This window comes from Pyrgilauda ruficollis, unplaced genomic scaffold, assembly GCF_017590135.1.
Source record: "Pyrgilauda ruficollis isolate IOZ18807 unplaced genomic scaffold, ASM1759013v1 scaffold29, whole genome shotgun sequence".
NCBI classification, from domain to species: Eukaryota; Metazoa; Chordata; class Aves; order Passeriformes; family Passeridae; genus Pyrgilauda; species Pyrgilauda ruficollis.
In genome coordinates, this window is record NW_024524266.1 from 9,240,724 (window position 1) to 9,262,856 (window position 22,133).

At 40.1% G+C, this 22,133-nt stretch overlaps 1 protein-coding gene across 2 annotated transcripts in view; it reads left to right on the forward strand.

Annotated features, from left to right (window-relative positions):
* REPS2 (RALBP1 associated Eps domain containing 2) overlaps positions 1–22,133 on the forward strand; it is a 93,416-nt gene that overhangs the window by 16,956 nt on the left and 54,327 nt on the right. For both annotated transcript variants that reach the window (XM_041472405.1, XM_041472406.1), the window contains exons 2-4: positions 17,287–17,410; positions 19,671–19,819; positions 21,348–21,471. In XM_041472405.1, the coding sequence (XP_041328339.1) occupies positions 17,287–17,410; positions 19,671–19,819; positions 21,348–21,471 (397 nt within the window). The remainder of the gene's footprint in view (positions 1–17,286; positions 17,411–19,670; positions 19,820–21,347; positions 21,472–22,133) is intronic.

A 22,133-nucleotide genomic window follows, 5' to 3' on the forward strand; every position in this document is an offset into this window, starting at 1 on the left:
AAATGCATCAACCAACTGCAGGATCTTTACTCTCCATCCCTGAATTGTGTCTGGGGTCATTGTCTGCCCCAAAACTGTCTCCTTGCCCCAGTGGGCTAATCCATAAAGAGCTCATGAAGATTTTGAGTTCATAAAACTATGTTAGTTTCCAGCAAGGCAGAGTTGGAGTTTCTACACATGTGCTGAAATGGTGGATTGTGTTGTATGGTGTGTTCACCTGTGTCTGTGTTCATTCCTTTAAATTCTAGTTTTAAAAATATACTACTGTTAGTGGCTTCCTTGTGTGGTCATGTACACATCTTGTCCCTGAAACCAGCATTGGTTGTGGACCAGAAAATAAAAGCCTCATAACAGCACCTGGTGTTCAGAGGGTCCTCAGCTGGAAATACTGGCGCCAAACTGAACAAACAACCCCAAAATTAATATTAAAACCCACAGAAATCCCCCAAAAGTCATCCCTCAGGAAAGGAATGAATTCACAATAAATTCCTTGCTGAGTCAGAAAAGTTTCTTGTTAATTCCTTTAAAAACAAGTAATGTATGAAGCTCTTGGGAGCAAAATAAGTTGGATGATTGCCATCTCATATGTCTGTCAAGACTTACAGAAGATCAGCAATTACTATGCAAGCAATTTCATTGCAGAATGCTTAATAAGGAGACTGAGGAGAAATGTTAAACTCTAGAATTGGTTTTTCGTTACCTTCCATTTTGTTCCGCCTTATTCTCAAAGTTTCATCTGATATGGACTCATTGAATGTGCTGGGTTTCCATATGCTGCACCCTCATCTGTGGGCGTGTTGTAGTTTGGGACCCAAATGGTCTATAAATGTCTTGCTCAGGAATCCAAGTTTGAACTCTCCCCAAAGTCTTTGTAGAAAATCAGTTTCCTCTGGGGAGTGTCAAGGTTTTTAAAGTTAATACTCTGTGGAAGTGCCTCCAGCTTTTTTGCCAAGAAGGGGGGAAAAAATCTAGTATTCTTATGCAATCTGAATTAAATTTGTACTGTTGATGTACAATAAGTACAGTTATATCCCTCATTAAAGGTTCTTGTTTAAAAGGACAAAAGGTTTTGTATTCTTTCAGTTTGAATTAATTCCTTTTGGCATTAAAGTATAGTGCCAAAGATTTTCAGTGTTGTGGGAATTGTTATTCTGAAAGCAGTTCTGAGGGATTTAAAACAATAAGGGCCTGGATATGGTGCCCAAATATTGTGACATTGAAAAGAAAGGTACAGCATACAAATAAATTCTGTTATAAACTGTAGTTTAGTTGAGTCATTTTTTCAGGAGTTATTCATTGTGAACAAAAAGTTTTCTGTATTTCTGAATCTGGAAGGATGAAACATACAGGTAAGCAAATACAATTTTAAAAGGGCATGGGTATTTTAAGAAAAAGGTTATCTTTCTGAAAAATATTTTTTTAATTGGTGTTACTGACTATATTATTTATGTGGCATTTTGAATGCTTTTTCCTGCTTAATGCATTGTGACATTTGCAATCGTCACCATTTTTTGTAATTGTTTGCATAGGAACCTACAGATTATCAGTCAGTTTATGTAGTTCTTCGGGTTTATTTGAGAGAAAAACATAGCACAGTTTGTTTTTTGGCAGAGTTAAAATCATCCTGGTTTTGCATGTACCTCAAGATCACCTGAATCTATAGACATAAAGTTCCTCAAAACTGTATTTTATGTGTCAGTATTAAATACTCTCTTTGTGCCAGTAAGGTATGTACAGTGCTGAGAGTCAGAATTATTTGTGACATCAAATAATTTTTTTTCCCCACATATTTTAAGAATTTGTACTCACCAGAAATTTTTCTGACAATTAGGAAGTTTACATTTTTTAAAATGTATACTGGACAGTGCTGCTTTTAATTTCTTGTTGCTAGTTAGAGTAGGCAAGTTGTTTTAATTCAGAACTACTGTCATACCATCGATTATTTTAAAAGTAATTTTATCTTAATGTTTTACTTTTTTATAAAATCGAAGAGTCTTTCAGATAGTATTGCAAAATATATATACACTGATTTGTTTCTAGAGAAAATGTGCTTGTGGGTAAATAGTTGGATTTTTTTCTGCTTAAAACAATTTTTTTAAGGGTTGAAACTCCTCAGTACAGATGCTGTAGAACACCTTAGAAAGTTAGTATGGCTAAGGACTTGAAGAAAGAAAAAACTCCCATTCATGCTCATCAGCAGTGAGCCCACAGCTGTGGTGAGAAGCAGATCATCAGTGGAGGTGCTTTTTTGTTTTCTTGGTGAATGGGTCACCAGGAGAGTAGATGTAAAACTGGCATTTTTCCCCTGCCCCTGTGCAAGCCCCAGCAACTTGTAACACCTCCCTCTCCCCACAAAAATTCCCAGTATCTTGCATCAGCCCTTCTCTCCCTGTCAGCCCACCCTCAAAACCAACTATGAAATGTAATCTATATCTAAGTATTTACACATGGAAAAACAACTCCTGCTTTCTGACTGTAGACCCGGTTTCATCAGCAAAATAAAACTAAGCCAGAGTTGAAAAATGACAAGTGAAGAAACGTGGCAATAATGTGCTTTCTGTTGTGTTCAGATATTTTCCTCTTCCATTTAAACTTGCTTTCAGTAAGTTGTCAGTAATAGGAACATCTGAAATTTAATTTCCCAGTGTAAAATGAATCTTGAGATATCCCAAACTGGCAGCGCTTTCTGTGGCACTCTTGCTGGGCAGCAGCTGGGGAGGTCGAGCAGTATTTGTTAGGTGGGACCAGAGTGAAGGGCAGTGTTGGGAATAGGACTTCCCTTGTTATCTTGCTTCTCATGCCTAACAAAGTGGTTGTTGTAAGTCCACTAAGCCAACAGATTCCTGTGCAAAAGCACTAAGGGAATTAAAAGCTTAAGCGGTTCCTGCACTCTGAGGAGTTTAAATGGTTTAGTCAAGGAAAAGAGGGGAAAGAGTATATATTTGTTAAGTACTTCTGCTTGTTCTCAGTTAGGCTTTAAACAACGTAGCAGTTCAGAAACTCAGGGGTTTTCAAACCTTGAGCTTTCCTAGTGAATTTCCATGGGGTTGTTTTAATGTGAATCTGAGAGAAAAAATTAGAAGAAAAGAATTTCTAGCTCAGTTATTCAAAGACTACGTGCTTAGTAAAATATAATTGTATTAAAATCTTCTGCAGTTTGTTTTTTCTTTCTTTTAAGCTGCTGTACTTTGGCTCTTTTTGTGAGTATGTTGTGGGGTTTAATTGCACGATAAACTGTTTGCGCTGCAGACTCTTTCATTTAGTGCAGAAATTGTGCAAAGTATAGGGCAGAGGGCTAGGAGAAGGAGGAGAGGTTGCTGCCTTTAAGAATTGTTTTGCAACACAGGCTTGGGTTCTGGTATTTAGTTTTCATTTACTTTAAGCAATAATTTGCCTGGAGACTTCTGTCTAAATATAAAACTTCCCAGTATTAAAGAACAAGAAAGAAAATAAAGCAATTGAAAGGAAAAATGATTGCTGACTAGTTCATTCACTGTCCTGTTGCATAGGCTTAATTTTCAATACTGAAGCAAAGTAATGCTAAAAATTAACAGATATTTAGAAAAGCTGCATGTGACAAGCTTTTGCAAATAATTTTTTATTCTGATATGTAGTAATGTGTACAGATGTCCTTTTGTTTTTCTAGATTAATGCCAGAAAGTCGTGTGAAAGTCATAAAAGCCTTACAGCTAATATCCTTAAATGCTTTGCCTGCTGTGTTTTCTCCTCAATAATGGAGGTGCATTGAAATAAGCATAATGTTAATTGTTGCATTAAGACCAAAGAAATGAGAAACTGATTTTTTGTTTTCATTTCAAAAATTTTGCATTTCAAATACCTTGTGAGCTCCTCTTGCACACGCAACTGTGCTGAGAGGTGGGGAAGGTGTTTCAGCAACAGCCATAAGTGGAACTGGTACATGGTTGCTCTTTCCCAGTGCATCTCTGCTAAGCTTCTTTTTCTTGAATGATGGGCCAATGCAAAATAATTGCTTAATAGAATAGTTATTTAGAGCAGGTTGTAAATACTGAATATGCAGCACCGCAGAAGATAAGCACAGAACTCTTTGGATGGCAAATGCAGACTTATTGTCCTGGTTTTGGGTTATGCTCCATTTGTGAATTGCCCCATTTGATTGTAGAAAGATTTCTTGCAGGGTTAAAGAAGTGCTAACTGATGTACTTTGTGTCAATCACAAATAGATTTCAGTATAGCTATTTGTGATTCAGGTCTCATTTGATGCAGAATTCACAGAGTTTTTTGAATTCTGCGTCAAATGAGACCAGATCACAAATAACTATACTCATATCCTTATACAATCACTAAGATTTGACTGGACCTTTGTTTCTTGCTTTGCAGATAGTAGTACATTTCCTGCAGTGATCATTAGTGCCTTTGGAGAGCTGAAATCAGCATGCAACATTGGTCACTCCATTTTACCCATCTCTCCAGAATCCAATAAATCAGCAGTCTTTTCTCTGCACAATGTTTTAATTTCTCCCTTACTAATTTGCTATTTTGAGCCATAAATTTTTGTTGAAAGTTGTGCCAAGAATGGAGAAATGAAACTGGAATTTGCATACCTATCACAAACCTCTGCCACTGGATTGCTCCCTTCAGCTGTGCAAGTGTGTGAGTTCCTTGGTTTGGTGCACAGATACCCTGTGTGGAGAGTTATTGATATCTTAGAAGTCCAAAGCAATATTTGACAGTCTTTTCCAAGTGCAAATTAGGCTATCATTGTCTTTATCAGAACAGGAGAGAAAAGTTGGGCAGGAATGGCTGCGGCAGTGACGTGTCACGGATCATGCAGCGTCTCTGATAGCTGAGAAATAGGCTGCACCATTAAGTGACTTTTGCCTTTCCGGAGTCGACCAGCCTAAGCTGTTCCACACAAATTGCCACTGACCTGGTGGTTAGAAAACCCTTTTACAGAATTTCACTCCTGGCTTACCTCTTTGTCAGTGAATTATGCCCATTTCAATTGAGTGCAATGCTCCTAATAACATGTCAATTAATTTTAAACTGCAGAAATCTTCACTCTGCCATGAAGACTTGGGGAACAATCTTCATCACTTGCTCCCTCTGGGGTTTTGGAAAAGGCATAATTTAAAATACTCTGTAAGACTTTCGGTCTCCTTTTCTAATGTACAGAATTTAATTTTTGTAACCACAATTTTAATTTAATTTAAGTTTTGTAACCACATTGGTTAAAACAAAGAGTGGTTTTTCTAATTAGTTTCTGAATATTTAAAACCATGTTGCTCAAGTTTAATTCTGGACAATGATCTCTTTCTCTAGTGCTATGGAAGATTTTGTAAGACAGTGTTCTTAAGTGATGTATTATTTATTTTTGCATATTGTGGTGGTTGGGCCTTAGAGTTGTTTTAAGCAATTAAAGAGTAGGCAGGAAATGTAATGAAAACAAGTGTAAAAGTGTTGCTGAACTGAATGTTTAAACACTCATCTGTATTGCGCTGGCTGGAGTGAAAAAATCTGGTGTTATAAATCATATGTTAGAGACAAATGTCTAAGAAAAGCTTTATTCCATTTCTTTACTTGAACCAAGGCCCATTGAAAACAAAGAGATCCAGGAGGATCAACTAGAGTTTTGTCTGGTAGAAAAATCCTGCTGTTGAGGAGTCTTGCATGGGAGAGGCCATCCAGCTTTGATCTATCTGCCAGGCTTTCAAAAGTTCAGTCCAGAAACCTGGAGCTGATAACTTCACTGCTGTGTTTTTTTGGCCAGCTCTGCTATGTATCACTGGTTAGGTTTGGGTCACTATATTTTGGTGGGGTCCGAAAATATTTCCCAGATGCATATCCTGGGAATGCCTTCTGCGTGGAAGTACTGGCAGGTGCTCCAGGAGCCTGCCTGTCCCCTTGCCATGGCCCTGAGAACCCTCTATTCCAGTGAGCTTTTGTCAGGGTAGCCTGTGGATCCCGTGGGCAGCCAGAGACACGACAGTCATGCAGCTGATCCACAGTTCAGCACAGCTGCACAAAGTTCAAGTCTCAGCTCGGTTTAGGGTCATTACCTCTGCTTTTATTTCTTTCGGTAATTGTGGAAGCTGGTTACTCCTCCTGCATTTAAAAGGGTTTGCCCCAAAAGTAATGGGAAAGTTTTTTAGAGCAAAGTGAGCCATCTCTAAGCCTTTGTCAGCCCATCTCCCAAGGAAGGGGTTTTCCAGACTCCTCTGAAAACCCTCACTCAGGGATATGGAATGTCTGCAGCTGGGTGCTTTTGGGTGCAGCCTGGCCGCCCATGCCCAGAGCTCCTGGGGCATTCTGGAAGGGGTGCAGTGCTGGCAGCGTGGGAATGAGAAGTGGAAGTCTCTTGAGCTTTGGGCTAGGATTTTGTAAGAGTTTGTGGAAGGAAACCTGAAGAAGAGATAAATGCACTTGTAGTCAGCAGTGCTACTGCTGCTTGAGGCCAAAAGAGGTTGGCAAATTGAGTTAAGCGATGATGACTGCTGAAAGGGGAGTTTGAAAAACTAAAAAGCCATAGGCAGAGGTCAGTGGCAAAGGCCGTAATCAAAGTACCTCATTATTTGGGTAATATCCTGTGTATTTGAACTCAAACAGCAGAAAACTCATGTTTATCCTGGAATCTCAAAAGATTTTGAATTTCTTCATGGGCCTTTGTATTCCAGTGATGCAAGTTGTCACTAAAATGTAAAAAAGCTAAACACTGGATGTATTTCTGTAATCTTTCTAAACAACATTAGGTGCCCTCTGTGTTTGATCTTATGTCATCTACAACCCACACAAAAGTTTGTCCTGCATCATTAAACCATGGCCCATGTGGCTCAGTATCCAAGTGTTTTGTCCCTGTGCAGAGGGAAATTGAGTGAGGTGTCTTGTTTGAGTATGATCAGAGATGAAGAATTTATTTAGGTCTAGTTTGTGACTGGGTGCATCAAGACTGCAGTGGTGGCTGGAGGAGTTGTGTCCCATCAACAAGTAGGAAAATGTTTGCTAAGAAGAAAAGGCTGCTCACCTTCCAAGATAGTAGGGAAATGTTTTTGCCTGGATATGAGAAGATAAGGGCAATTGTCATAAAGTTTGCTGTCGGTCGCTCTTGGTATGCTGTCAGCTGTGAGAACGCCTACAAATGGAACAGATTGTAAAGTCATCCTGGCATAGCATCTGAGAGTGAAACTCCTGAAGTATTTCCTTGTAGTTACAAAGAAATGTGGAAATAATAAGGCAGCTGTTGTAGAGGCAGCAGGAGCACACTGCAGTACTGTTTGTAGGCAGTCCTCTAGACCTCTCAGTGGTGACTTAAAACAACTTTGTTTTCTGGGGTTCACTTATAGCAATACAGTTACTTGGACAGAATAGGAAAAGAAAGATTTGACTGTAAAGGCACATATTTTGGGTAGCCTTGGCTTGAGTTAAACAGTGAAACTGTTGAATGAAATTTCTGATAACAGTTAATTTTTGTACTTTTACAAAAAATATTACAAGCCTTTCTGCCCACTTTCGTTACTATTCTTGACTTCAGCATTTACCTAGCAGTAGTCTCCGTTGTTTTTCCTTAGGTGCTAAAAGGGTCTCTGAATTTAGGAAGATGTTTTGATTGTTCATAACACATTATGGTGTGTCCACAGGAGATGTTATCTCTTCGTTGCTAAGCTTTTTCAGCCTTGTTCAAGATATTCTTTGCACCTTAGGTGAGTTTGGCAAGCTTCTTTATGGGTGGTGGGGCAATAATTTCACAGGCTGTTACTTATACTGAAGCTTTTTATGATGATGTTTTAACATGAGAACAAAATGGAGTTGTATTGCAGAGCTTTATATGTTCCTCATTTGTTGAAGAGTAAGATGCAACAAAGAGTTGATGTTTGCTTCTTCAAAGGGTAAATTAAATACTGTCTAGCAACACCTTGTAGAATTTTCTGTAATACACATTTCTTTTGTATTAGTAATACCCCAAGTGAATTTGTACTCCAACAAGAAATAAGGCATCAACCCAGCCAATGAGGATTTATTTTTTTCTTCAGAAAATCTGGTTTTTCTCAGTCTGTGGTATGCTGTTAAGAGACTGAAATTTAACAAAGGTAGGATAAGGATTCTCTTTATGAATGACAAACTACAAGATTCATTTATGTGCTTTTGGGCGTTCTTGGAGCATCCAGCATTTTAAATGGTTTCAAGTTCCATTATAAAATGTGAGTGTTTTCAGGGTTAAAAAAAAAAATAAATCCCTCATGGTGGGTGTTTTAACCCATATCTGAACTGCAGCAATGAAGAGACAATTTTTCCTTTTGTAAAAAAAGGCTTGGACAGATTGCAGAAACCTTTCCTTCAAAAGTTTGATTTTTTAGGCTGAGTTTCAAGTTATATTTAATTTCAGTTTTGCATACGTATAGACATACAGTATATCTATTATGAATAGATTTTGATATATATTTTTGATAGGTATATCTGTTTTGAATAGATTTTGAAATACATTGGGCTAGTAATGAGCTCAAGCTTATAAATGAGTGCTGTATTTTTAAGTCAGTGAAAATGTACTCTCAAGATGAAAATATGCTAAGGGATATTCTGCTTGTGTAAAGTATTTCTTGAAATAATAAGCAACTTTGTTGCCAAAGTAGTCTAAAATGCCCAAACTGCAAGGATTTTGCATGGTAAAAGTAGTGTTGTCCTTTTAATTTTGCCATGATCATCCTATATTTCCATTCCCAAAGGATATGGGTGCAGCTCCTGTGCAAAACATGACATTTCCACTTGAGCTAAAAAGCACCTCCCTATTCACTCTCACTAGCAGTAAGATTTAGATACTATTTTCGTTCAACCTTCAGAAAATGAAAGTTTTAGGAACAGATGGATATTTTGGTTGGCCTAGTTCCAGCCCTGGCCAAATTTCAGTGTGGATAGTTACATCCTGCCTCCCTCAAGCTCTTGCAATGTCAGTTGCTTGTGGGTAAGGGGAGTTCAGGATAATGTCTCTGCTAAGTGGACAATAATTGGAGAGTCTGGGTTCTGTTCTGTCGTGTCCTGGACCTTCTCTGTGTTACGTCCCTAGATATGCTCTTGAAAGAGATGAGGTGAGCAGGAAAATGAGCAGAAATTCTGGGATGACTGGTGCCTTTACCATATGCAATATATAAAACATATAGTGTTGACCATCTGTAGGATGAGCTTTATGAAACTCATGTCCAAGAGAATTAAATGCTCTTGGCAGGGACTTGCATCAGAAGAAATTTGGATAACCCTTGTGGAAATTTTCTGCAATTTACTTGTTTGGATGGGGCAGTGTGACAGCTCCGTGCTTGCCATTTTACTTACTCTTACTCCCTTGCTTCCACAGTTGAGATTTGAAAAGCAGATAAAACATCTATAACTCAATTCTGTTTACTTTGCAAATTTCTGTGGGTTTTCAGATTTTAACAGTGATTTTTGGCAAAACTGTGCATGCAGCGTTTCAGAGAGTGACCTGCTGAGTATCTGTGTTGCCATATCTAGATGCAGACTGATTATCTACAAAGAGTGTGGAGCAGTTCAGTGAATAAATGGATTTAAATAAAAAATCTGTACTGATTGTTGGCATTTTTGTGCCAGGTTCTTAAAGCTGGAGTAACCTGTTCTCAGACTTTATTTTTGTGTTCCAAGCATTACTAAAACTTTACTTATATTCCTACACATATTTATTGACATGTGCTCAATTTATCGATCTTGTTAATACAAATGTGATGCAGATGGGGAATATGAAACACAGAACAATTTTAGATGCATGAATGTTGTTCTTGTAGCATTTGTTTTCCAAATAGTGAGGAAAAAAAGGCAAGGAGGTTTTGAAAATAATTTGCTTCATCTCTTTCACCTCTGTAGGCTTTTCACATAGTCCTAAAGATATGTGTTTGGTGAAGGTGGTGCTAGGTGTTCCTATCAAAGACATAATGAAGTATCAGCAAATGTGTGTAACAACCTCTGACCTAAGGCTGTAGGCAGGCACTGTTATCACTAAAATAATTTACTTGGTGTGGTGATTGTCAGATATTTCTCAGGTATGGGGCTTCTTAAACTCCACTGTGAGACTGACATGAGATGAAAGTGTCCAGCTTTTCCACATTACATGCAGGTAAATGGTTGAGTAGCCTTTGTGTATTAAAGACCCAAGGTTGAGCATGGGAGATGGCATTTCTTTCAGGTATATTTCAGTGGTTATATGTATTAGCATGCATCAGCAGCTTTTATTCTCTGGCAGACTTTTTCTTGTCAACACTCCTTAATAATTGAAATCTTTTGCTTATCAGTGCTGACTCACATGTCCTCATAGCTGTATAACTCAGATCAATATTTTTGTGACTTGTGGTATGCTGGCATTACCAGTCTTCCCACTTGAAGAGAAGTACTGCATGATTCACATGCTTGGCTTTCCTTAGGCATCCACAGCTCACTGTTACACAAGAGAGAGGACTGGGCAGACCCTTGCACTGACCAAGTGTCACTGCCCTGCTGCAGCCCTGCTCCTGCCCACAGGCTCTTTAAAGATTGAAACCAGTTGTGTTACAGGTTGGAGTTATTTTTCACCTCTGCTAAGGAATCAACATTTTCCTTAAAAATAAATACATAAAATAAATATATAAAAGATACATAAAATGGTCCTGCTGTTAAGCCTCATTGTCAGACTTGGAGTTTGATCCTGGTTTTGTGTTTGTTTCTCGCAGTTCTGTTGGTGGTGTTGCGGACAGTGGGTGCTGAATTGTGAGCCTTATGGTTCTCAGTGTTGACATAAAATGTTCTGCTTGGAGCTGATGGAAAAGTGTTTCCCTGTTCCCAGAGGGACGTGCTTTCCCCCCAGATATGTAGAGATGTGATGGAGCACTAGTGCAGGCAGATATGGATGGTTCTGGGTCATGCTGGGAGGAGGGAATTTAGGGAAACCCTGATGGTGCTGTCAGCAGGTTTTTGCCTAACTCAGGGGGTTGCTCTGTGCTGCTTTAAGCACTGTGTTTGTTATGTGATGTTGTGAAGTTTTTGCAGTTTATCTGTTGCTTGCCTTGCAATTTGAAGTTATGGTGTTCTTAAATGTAAAGTGATGATCTTGCAGAGCTTAAACCATGAGAATGTATTATAGTTAGCTTTTTAAAAATAAACTATGTGTGTGTTGTCTTCTGTGCCATAAACTAAGCTTATTTTAAATTTTGTTTTAAACATTGGAACCCTGCTTGTTTAAAATAGCTTGATTTTTAGTAAGCATTTCAGGTAATGTTTAAAAAAGTCTAAAATAGATAAAAAAATCTGTTTTTAAAAGACAGAATGACGGAAAAAATAAATAGTTACAGAAATACCACTGATATGGTGGAGCAGAGGTAAGGAACCAATGCATGGCAGAGCCTCTTCCTATGTACATCTGGGAGTGTAACTCCCTAGCATATTCCTAATGCTTTCCCAGTCAGTAATCCTTGATGTGTTGTTTCTTACTTTGCTTTAAATATTGAAGAAATAGATATGTAGCTCTAAGCTCCAAGTGGCATTACAAATGTCTAAACAATGATCCATTGAGAGAGAAATACCTGTTTAAGAATGTAGCAAAACTTGTCTGTAATAAGCAGATCAAAGAGTCTGTAAACACAAATTAAAAAAAAAAAGAAAAAGAAAGGGTAAAGTGGGTCAGATGCATGACACAATTTTGAGATAAGCTGTTGATAAGCCACTGCTGCAAATATTTGTCTTTGAAACTATTATAATCAGCTGGCTGACCCAGGAGGGAGCCTGAGGTCACTCTGTAGTTCAGGTCTGAGCAGTGGCATCACAGTTGGCTGTCCTCAGGAGAGCACTGGGTGAGATGTGCATTGGGCAATGGCAAAAGCTTTTCAACACCTTCCCTAAAATTCAGAGGCAGTTGATAAACTGGAAAATATTTTTATCTCATTATAGATTGAACAAGGACCAGTAAAATATATGTGCTTTCTGGATTGTGTGCCAGCCTGATACAGAGGGTGCCACAGCAGCTAAACGAAAAAGCAAAATTCCCAGATCTACCTCTCCCTTGAGGCTCCAGGATGACCATTTCAGCCTCTCCATAAGATTAGGGTATAATTATTTCTGATTATACTCCTTTTTCTACTTATTAAAAACAAACCAGCTCCTGGCTCATATTCAGTTTCTGAAGTTTAGTTCTTGCAATCTAAATTAGACCTGCCCAGTGTGTTTGTGAGGTCAGTGCTCTTGGAGACTGCAGTGGAAACTTGTTTGGAGAGAACTGGGGGGAGCTGGAACAATGTCAGATTGGGCTGGGAAAAGCTGCTACATATGGGATGTCTTCAAGGAGCAATTATAAAAATAACACTTGCTGTTGGCCAAAAGAGCAGAGCAGTGAGTGGATAAAAAAAACAAAAATCTGCTCTGTGTTCCAGTACCTGGAGGTGTAGAGCTTTTCTATTAGAAGTTTGCATGGAGCACAGTGGTTTCAAACAGCAACTCTTCTGAAGAGCTCATAGCTATATTTCAAATTTTAATGTTTATGAATTGGAGATTTGTTTTTTAATACTACTAAAAAGTATTTATTTTTGCAACCCTAGAACAACTTCTTACCTGTCAGAAGGTGTGCAGGCTTATAGATCTTGCTCTTTCTCCCCTTCTTATGGTGCTTGGTAGAGAATATGGTGTGATTCCTCTGCAGAACAAGTGTGTTAAGGCTACCTGCTGAATACCCACTGTTTACTCAGCTGTGTTCTTGCCTCACAAACCATTGAACAGGGCAATTTTCCTTGACTGGAATATTGCTGCAGGCCACCTGATTGGGAGAAGGAGTCGATGAAGCCTTGTACAGACAGCTGGAAGTACGCTCATGATCACAAGCCTTCACCACCTTCTTCAACCACTCTGGTATCTTCTGGAAGTACAACACGACAGGGCACACAGTCCAGGAGAGTCCTGCAGAGCACTGGTGATCAGTTTTTGATACAGGCAGTGGAGGAGCCAGCATGGAGAGGTGTGGTGCTACACCTTGTGCTAATGAAGAAAGAAGGACTGGTTTGGGATGTGAACGCTGGGGCAGCCTTGGCTGCAGTGACCATGACATGGTGGAGTTCAAGAACCTGTGTGGAGGAAACAGGGCAGAAAGTAGGGTCCCTGCCCTGGATTTCAGGAGACCTAAGTTTGGCCTTTTCAAGGATCTACTTGGAAGAATCCCATGGGTTAGGGGTCTAGAAGGTATGGGATGGGTCCAAGAGGTTAAAGTTCAAGCATCCCTGCTCCAAAGATGACCAGGGGACTGGAGCATCTCTTAGGAGAGGACTGAGGGGCCAGGACCTGTTTAGCCTGAGGAATATAGAGAAGGGATGCTCTCAGTGTTGTGTAAGTATCTGAAAGGAGGTGTCAGGAGGATGGAATCAGGCTGCTTGGTGGTGCCTAGCAACAGGACCAGGGACAACAGGCCCAAAGTAAAACACAGGAGGTGCCTTCTGAATGAGGATAACTTCTTTACTGTAAGAATGGCACATTCTCCTTCTCCGGGCATTTTTGGAACTTTCCTGTGTGCCATCCTGTGCAACCAGCTCTAGGTGATCCTGACCTCCTGAGCAGGGAGATTGGACTCGAGGATTCCCAGAGGTCACTTCCAATCCCAGCCATTCTGTGATTTTGTGTGATTTTGGACTAACTCTGTTTATTGTCCTGAGGTTAGATTTGGCAAATAACATCTGTAACCCACCACCATGAAAAATTATTTCCAATACATTCTCATTACACTTTTCTTCAATATTTTGCAGTCACTGGAGGATTACCGTTTTCTGCTGGAGAATTAAAGGAAAAATTGTAATATAAATGGACAGTCAATAGTTTTGCATTAAAATCCCTTGAAGTATCAAGGCATGCAAGTTTTTTGATTTATATGTGTGTCTGTTTAGCAGTGCACAAGCAGAAAATACCAGTTCTCTTCTTGCTGGCTTGCTAAAAAGCATGCAACCCAAACTGACAACAGATTCAAGGATTTAAATGAAAAAATACCATACTATATTCATATGCAGTGCCTTTAACTTGGATGGACCTTGGAAGACTTCTAATAGCATATCACACAAACTTGCCTAATTTCAGAATTGCATATCACTAAGTGTAATCTGCCCATCAAAAAGCTATGTGCACTGACCCTGTGAAAGGTAAAACCAGGAAACAAAAAAATAATGCAGTGTTCAATTTAAGCTGCTGTGGAAATTTGGGCAGGCAGCATGTTCTGAGGATTTACTTTTGGATAAAGACTAATCTGCTACCAACTTCTGTGGTTGCTGGAGAGGGGCTGCTCTGTTGGCACCTCTAAGCAGGGTTTTGATGCAGATAGTGTGAAATGCTGGCTGGAAGGAACCCAAGACCCTCTCCTTTAACTGGACAAGGAACCTGATGTGAGTAAATGCCTGTAGCTGCAGTTAACCTACATAAATGCCCACAATTAATTGTGTAAAAAATTTGACTACTCTGTCAGCTTCCATCTTTTGCTCTGGACCATGAACAGAGTCCTGTTGCACAAGTAACAGAAGCTTGTGTCTACAAAATTTATTTCTGTTGTTATCAAAAAGCAAAATTACAGGGAAGCAATTTCTGGTTGGTTGGCTGTAAGTGTGTGCTTGAGAAACATCACTGTATTTTTGAGGGGTGAGATGTCCTTGATAAAAATGTTTAGTCTGCTTGTTCAGAATAAAATACTAATGTTTCCATATGAGGAGTAAGCAGAGCATTTGCATCATTCAGCAACCTTAATTTTTCAAAAGTATAGAAAATACATGGAAAATGAACTCAGGAAAGTAGTAGCATCTCTGTGAAAGTCCCAGCTGCTCAGTATTGCCTTTTTCCAGCAGCCAGCGAGAGGAAACACATCATGGTGACACTGTTGCTCCATGTCAGCAGGCATGGGCAGGGCAGGAAGTGTAGCTATGGCAGGAAAAGAGGCCAAGAGGAGGAAAGTCCCCATAGGCACAGGCAGGGACTTTGTGTGCCATTTCTGCCCCACAGCAGGAGCCATGCCAGGCACTGCCTGTGGGTCACACAGGAGCTGAGCACCCACTGCCTCCATGGGAGGGCCTGGCTGCTGGTGGGTGCCCAGCTTTTGCCAACTTCCCTGTTCAGCGCTGGCATGTTTTAAACAAACATCTCCTATAACAGACCAGAGCTGTGAACCCAGACTGAATTTCAGCTTGGTTGTGCCTCGTCTCTATCTGCTTCTCCCCAGGCAGGTGACTGGTGGCTTGGACAAGCTGGTGACTTCTTATACACCTGCCACAACAGCATTGTCTCCAGAGCTGCCGGATCCCGGCGTGCCTGGAGGTTTTGCCCATGAGGAGCTGTCTGAAGTGCCGCTGCTGTGCACATTCCTTGTCCGTGGTCCAGTCCAGTCGTCTGCGCTGCACACCACTGCACCAGGCAGAGCTGGGGCTGCTGGCTGGGGAAGGACCATGCAGGAGTGGGTAGTGTGGGCAGTGGGACTGAGTGAATTCGGAGCATCCAGGACCAAGAGGAGAACCCTGCTTTGGAGCTCAGAAAGGGTACTAAGGGTGTGCCCAGTCATCCATCTCAGACGTGTCCCAAGTGCCTTGCTTTCCCACTGGAAAATAAAGAAGCAATACCAGTGATAGAGGGAAGGGCAGAATAAAAAAGGATGCAGTAACAGAGAAAAAAGTAAAGGAAAGTGTGGTATTTTCTGAGTCCCCCGATGAAGGCGAGGAAAGGAAGGAATCTGACTCCATGTTCTCAGAAGGCTAATTCATTATTTCATGATATATTATATTAAAGAATGCTAAACTAAACTATACTAAACTATACTAAATACAGAAAGGATACAGAGAGAAAGCTAGAAAGAATACTAATGAAAACTCGTGACTCCTCAGACAGGATGACACAGCTGGCCATAATTGGCAGATAAGTAAAAACAATTCACATGCAACCAATGAAATAATCACCTATTGGATAAACAATCTCCAAACCACACTCCAAAGCAGCAAAACACAGGAGAAGCAAATGAGATAATACTGTTTTCCTTTTTCTCTGAGGCTTCTCAGCTTCCCAGGAGAGAAATCCTGGGCAAGGGATTTTTCCAGAAAATATGGTGGTGACAGGAAAGAGAATGACAAATGCTTCTGGTTAATCGAAACTGTCCTTATACAAAGATTCAATCTCCCTATTCATCAAGCAGTAGGAGCAAAAAACTATTTGATGTGTCTTGTGACCAAGTCTGAAACTTGTAGGAAGAGAAAGTAGCCAGAGCTCATTTGGTCAAAGCAGAGGCCCCATCCAGAGAAGAAGGGGTTTACTTGAAAACAATTGTCTTTGATTAGTAAGAATTACCATTCCAAAACGTTTGATTTTTGAAGTAATTTTTTGACCTGACATTTTGACACTGTGTATGTACGTGTATATATACATATAAAAATAAATCAGAAAAAATAGACCTTTCATTTGTGCTCTTTGCTTATATGCAGTTTAATACTTTCTGTCATGCTGTTGTGGCTTGGGAGCCAATCCACAGATGTGGCTTTCCAGAAGCAACACTTGCCCATGGAAGACTGTCACAGAGGGTGCACCTCACCAGCCAGTAGACATTGCTAATCTAGGTGTATTTTCAGGAAAACAATTTGAGATTTCCTATTATGTCTGGGGCAAATGGAGTTTTGTTCTAACCTCAGTGCTTGTCTGAGGTTTGTTTGTGAACATCTGGGAGCTCCAGGCATGGGAGAATTGGTGCCTGTACTTAAAACCTGCTGATACCTGCTGTTTGTTTAGGCATTGTCTGGGTGTGTGAACCTGGTGCTCTTTGCTTCATGGAAGTGTCAGAGTGAAGCAAGTAATGATGTATTCATGGAACTTAAAACTTCAGTGCTAAGATCATGTTAATTTTTCACACAAAACGTTTGCTCAAGTGGTGTGCTGCGATCTTTTGTTGTGTTTATGTTCTAGTTACGGTGATTATCTGAATTGCTGTTTTAGGGCTAATATTAAGTATAATTTTCCTGGTGGAAATGTTTTACTGGACAGAGTACTTAAGAACTTTTCATTTCCCCTGCTGTTAAAATCTTACATAGTACAAAAACCCATAACTTGTTTTAGGATAGCAGTGTCAACCAGCAGTGCTTCTGACAAGTGTAGCAACTACCAACCTGTCTCTGGTCTACCAACTACCAACATCTCTCCTAATGTTCTGAGTTGAAACAAATACATGTAGTAGACAACTTCAAATACAACAAGCATTTTGTGGTTTTAAAGTGTTTTCTTTGTTTATATGGAGATGTTAACCTCTGGAAGAACGAAATTCATTTAACTGACAATGTGTGTCTTCTCTCTCAGATTACAGAAGTTTGTGGAGCCAAGCGTGTGGGTTATTTTGGTCCTGCTCAGTTTTATATTGCTTTGAAGTTAATTGCGGCAGCACAGTCGGGGTTCCCAGTACGGATTGAGAGCATTAAGAATGGTAAGTAGCAAATTTTGCTTGCAGTGCTATGCACTTGTTTCTCCTTTTCTTTAACGCTTGTCAGCTCTCCGTGGTGGTAAACTCCTTCTTATGTTTCTCTGAAAAATTTAAGGAGCAGAGAAAGAGTGGAAGGTAATGCTACGTGCTCTAGGTGAGTGGTGGAAAATTGCAGGGAATTACAGATATGGGAGATCTGAAATGACATCTTCCTCTGGAAAAGGCATTGCAAAGGAGCAGCAGGAATGACAGATGATCAGCGTGGGAGATGCATTCTTCTCTCACTTTCAGCCTCTAATCTTGACAGCTGTCCAGAGTGAGAGCTGATAGCTACTTTGGGTGGAGGGACATTGTGGGGGACATGGGCAGGTCAGGGAGTCCCTCTGTGCAGGGCAGATTGTAACACTCATCTGCTTTCACAGATAATCCTGCCAGAATAAATGGGTAGTGAAGATAAAATCATAGTGCTTACTGTGGATAGGTGTGAAAATGTATATTAGATGTATTTTAAAACAGCTTTATTCTTCTCAATGAATTGACAGTAATATTAAATGTACCATTTTTGGTGGGGAAGAAAGCTTCTTGAAAAGTCTTAATCTAACTCAAGCGATGAAGAGAGAAAGCAGGTCTCTTTCAGCTGTGAAACCTTGATAGCAACTTGGAAGGAACTCAGTGTTCTTCCTTCAGTGATGCACACTCTGCCTCAGCAGGGCTCTGGCTTCAAAACACAGGGCTTGGGCTTCAAAACACGGGGCTTTTTGCTTGAGCTGGAACAGGTTGGAACCCTTAGCTCCCATATCCTGGGTGGGCATTCAAGCCGTGCCCTGAGGCTGTGCTTGCACCATCCCACTGGAGGAGCAATGCAACCAGCTGCAAGATCAGAGAGAGGGCTGGAAAGGCAGCACCTACCCACAACTCTGCAATCAGGTTCCTGATCGCAGCACAGCTTCTGCTCTGCTCTCCCTGATAAGGGCAGTGAAACGTCAAATTCATGTGCGTTGCAAGGCACAGGGAGAGGGTTCCCAGGTCTGCCCCATCCCAGGGAGGGAAGGCCAGAATGGCAAGCACATGGCTGAGCTCCCATGGTGCAGAGCTCCTGGCCAAGTGCAGGGGGCCAGATGCAGCTGGCACAGTTCGGTTCAGTGCCTTGCTGGAACAGGAGTTTGAACCAAGGGTGAAGAGGAGTGGCCTCGATTTGTCTGCCAGTTTTCCTTATGAACAGCTTATGCACTTTCTCTTGCATTGCTGTCCTTTTCAAAGATGTTAATTAAAAAGAAAAAAAAAACAAACAAACAAAAAAAACCCCAACCAAACAAAAAAACCCCAAACAATAAAAACCTCCCAACAAGCTAAATTAAAAAGCTGGACTGAGATTTACTCTGTATGCTTTACAAGTCCAGCATATGAAAATTATCCACAAATTTGAAGGAAAACAGGTACTTGCAGTCCTTGTATTGATATCCTGCTTACTTACTGTTTCAGTAAAATTTCAATAAAACTTCTTCCCATGCTAATTACATTTTCTTTAGAAAATATATATGAGTGCCTTTAGAGTGAACTGAGTAATATGTACCGAATTCCAATTGATTTATTTTTCTCGTGGTTGTAAATGTAGGTGTAAAAGATTACAGAGATGATGGACAAATGGCTTTGCTTGGTGTTGAGTATTCTGTTAATTTTAATTGTATTGGTCTTTTAGGATGACGGTGCACAAAAATAAATAGTGTTTCTGCAGAATAATTGGGAATTGTCTTAAAGAGTGCAAGAGTGTCAGTCTCTTGCTCAGCACAGCAGATGCAACATGGGACCTTTTGACACAGCTGTCTCTAGGCCCTGGTGTGGTCTCTGAACCCTAGCATTTTTGATTTGTTCCTTTTATGATGGCAGCGTTGAGGATACTGTGATCTTGACTGATTAATTTATCTGTCCCACAGTTTCTGTGGGGAACTGTTCTTTTCATTACAGGCAAGGTTTTGAAGGCAGGAAATGAGTTTACTTCTTGCTTTAGTAGTATGCACAAGGCTTATTTCTTTCTCTTTTCATGGAGAGATTATATATTAAGCTAGTGAATGTAGCTTTGTGTAGTATTCACATTTTTATTAAGACATAAAATAATCAAAGGAGTCCCACACTTAAAAATGTTACAAAATATAACTAGCAGTCTTTTATAGATAAACTTTTCATTGGTTTTACAAGATGATACTGCTTAAAGTGCTTCTTATGTTCTGTAGTCTCAATTGAATTTTTCTCTCTCTTAATACAGAATTGCCTCTACCACGATTTATGGCGCTGAAAAATGACACTGAAGTCCGTTATGGGACTCCAGCAGAATTCCATGGAGTTAAATTTCAGGTTCCACATGCAACTTTGGAAAAAAATTCCTACAAAAGAACAGATGAAGGGGACAAACAGGTAACAGGCTTGTCTCCTTCAGGCCAACATGTCATTATGCATTCTCCTTTTAGGTCCAGTCCTGTAAATGATTACACTCACAGGGGTTTACTCAATTTTCCAACACTGGACAGGAGATGAGCTCCTCATGTGCAAATAATCCCCATCATGCCTGTGTTCTGGTTTTGATGCATTCCAGTTGCTTCCCAGAAGAAAATTGTCTATATGAGCTTGTATAAAGCTGTTAGCCCTGTGTAAGTTCTGTGTAAGTTCTTTCAGTGTTTTCCTCCTACTTAATCCAGCACTGTTTCTTGGAGAGGAAGTGGGAGAAGCAGCAAGTAGAAATCTGTCTGTGAAAGAGAGTGGGAAAGTGAGTGATTTCCCATGGCCAGTATGGTAATGGACTAATGGCCCTTAGTCACTCTAGAAATACTCAATTGGAGACAAAGTGTTCAGTCATGAGCCACTCTTTTTGGGTGGGGTAAGGACCCCAAGTTTTCTTTCATTTTTATCTCACCAAGGAATGGTCCAGAAGATCTGCTTTTCTTTTTTCCTGAGTGAAACATTATCCCAGCATCTGTTGTTCTGAGATGCCAGTTTAATGAAGAATCCAAGGGACATTCATATTACCTGTATTTAGGATAGTAGAGAGTACTTGTTCAGATACAAGAAGCTTCACAGTGCTGCATAATTTTCATAAAAACTGATTTGCATAGTTTTCCCCAGGCTTGACACCTTCTCCTCTGGTACTGTATCAGGTCATGTTGTAAGTGCCTGGTGGAAGCACTTTTATCTTCCCAAAACATGTGCCCATGTTTATCACGGGGTGTGCTGGCGTCAGTAACGACGTTCCCAGCCCGAGGTCAGCCAGCAGGAGTGAGCTGATGACAAGATACACAGGTGGAATAACAGGATCAGGAAGAAGAGCATGTATGCCTGTCCTCTGTGTACTGACACCCAGGCAGAACACTGCCCTCAAACCCCTGGCTCCATCTGGATTATCTGTGTTGTGTTACATTTTCCTCTTTATTCAGTAAAACCTTTCAGGCTTACATCCTTTTCTCAAGCAATCTCAGTAACTCAAAGAAAAGAGGAAGCTTCAGGATAGTTACCCAGTGATACAAATCCACAGTGTTTAAAATACTGATCCAGAGATGTGTTTTAATTTTTTGTACATTTTTTTTTAATATGAAAAATGATCTCCCACAAAGAACGCACTCACACTGTAAATTCAAAGCTATCCACTCACATTGAGCCTTCTACATATACTACTTCAGGCATCTTTGGGAGTAAAAGACATTGAGCTGACCATTGTAAAGCTTTGTTATTGCACTGCCATGCTTTATCCCTTGAAGGCTCAGTACCAAATCCTGTCTTGTCCATTTCAAGCATTTTCTTGGAAATAAAGGGCCCGAGGATGTTGCAGTGGTTTCTTTTCTTGTTTGTCCATCATATTGTATGCACTTGGACCACTTTGCAGCATTACTTAGTTGTTTCTTACAATTTTTGTCTCAGAATTGTGTTTTGTGTTGGTGTGTTTTTGAAACAGGAAGCCAAGTCTCCTCCGATGTCTCCAATTTGCTCACCTCCTGCTTCTCCATCTACTTACCAGAGAATACCCCTAAGTTATGGATATGGCAAAGCAAGAAGTGGGCTGGAACAGCAGCATGGAGGTAGGATAAAAATGGCAATGCACATTGCATTCAAATATTTTTTTCCCCTTATCAGAAGTATCCAAATTCTGAATGCTAGTGACAATCAGCATAATGATTTTAAAATTCAATTAGACTCATGTTTTGAAAAATTATTTAATCGATATATTTTGAGTGTTCAATCCTGTCTTCCTATTCACTTTCTATTAAATTAGATTTATGTCTGACTGCTCACAAATGCTAATACCTAACCTCTGACAAGGCTCTGCAATATACCCCAGTGGCAGAGAGCCTGCAAGTATTGTCAGAGTGCATGATGGTTTTGGTTTCATTAGAGGGCAAGAAAAGCCTATTCCCGATTTCAGTAGGCACATATTAATTTTCAGATGGGAAGTGAACCGTCCTTTGCAGGAATGGATACTATCATCTCTGATTTTGTTACAGAAATAATAATAGGATGAGAATGTAGAAGCAGTCCCACAGTGTAACTTCAGCAATTCAGACAAAAATAGGCACTGCATAGATTGTCCTGCCTCTCATTTTGGTGCCATTAGAGTAGGTGGGAAAACATTCAGATTTTAATAAGAGGCTAATGGGGTGGAAGCCAGTTTAACTATGACTTTACAGGTTCCTCTTAATTATAAAGCACCTGTGCTCTTGTAATTACAACGTGTGGTGACCAA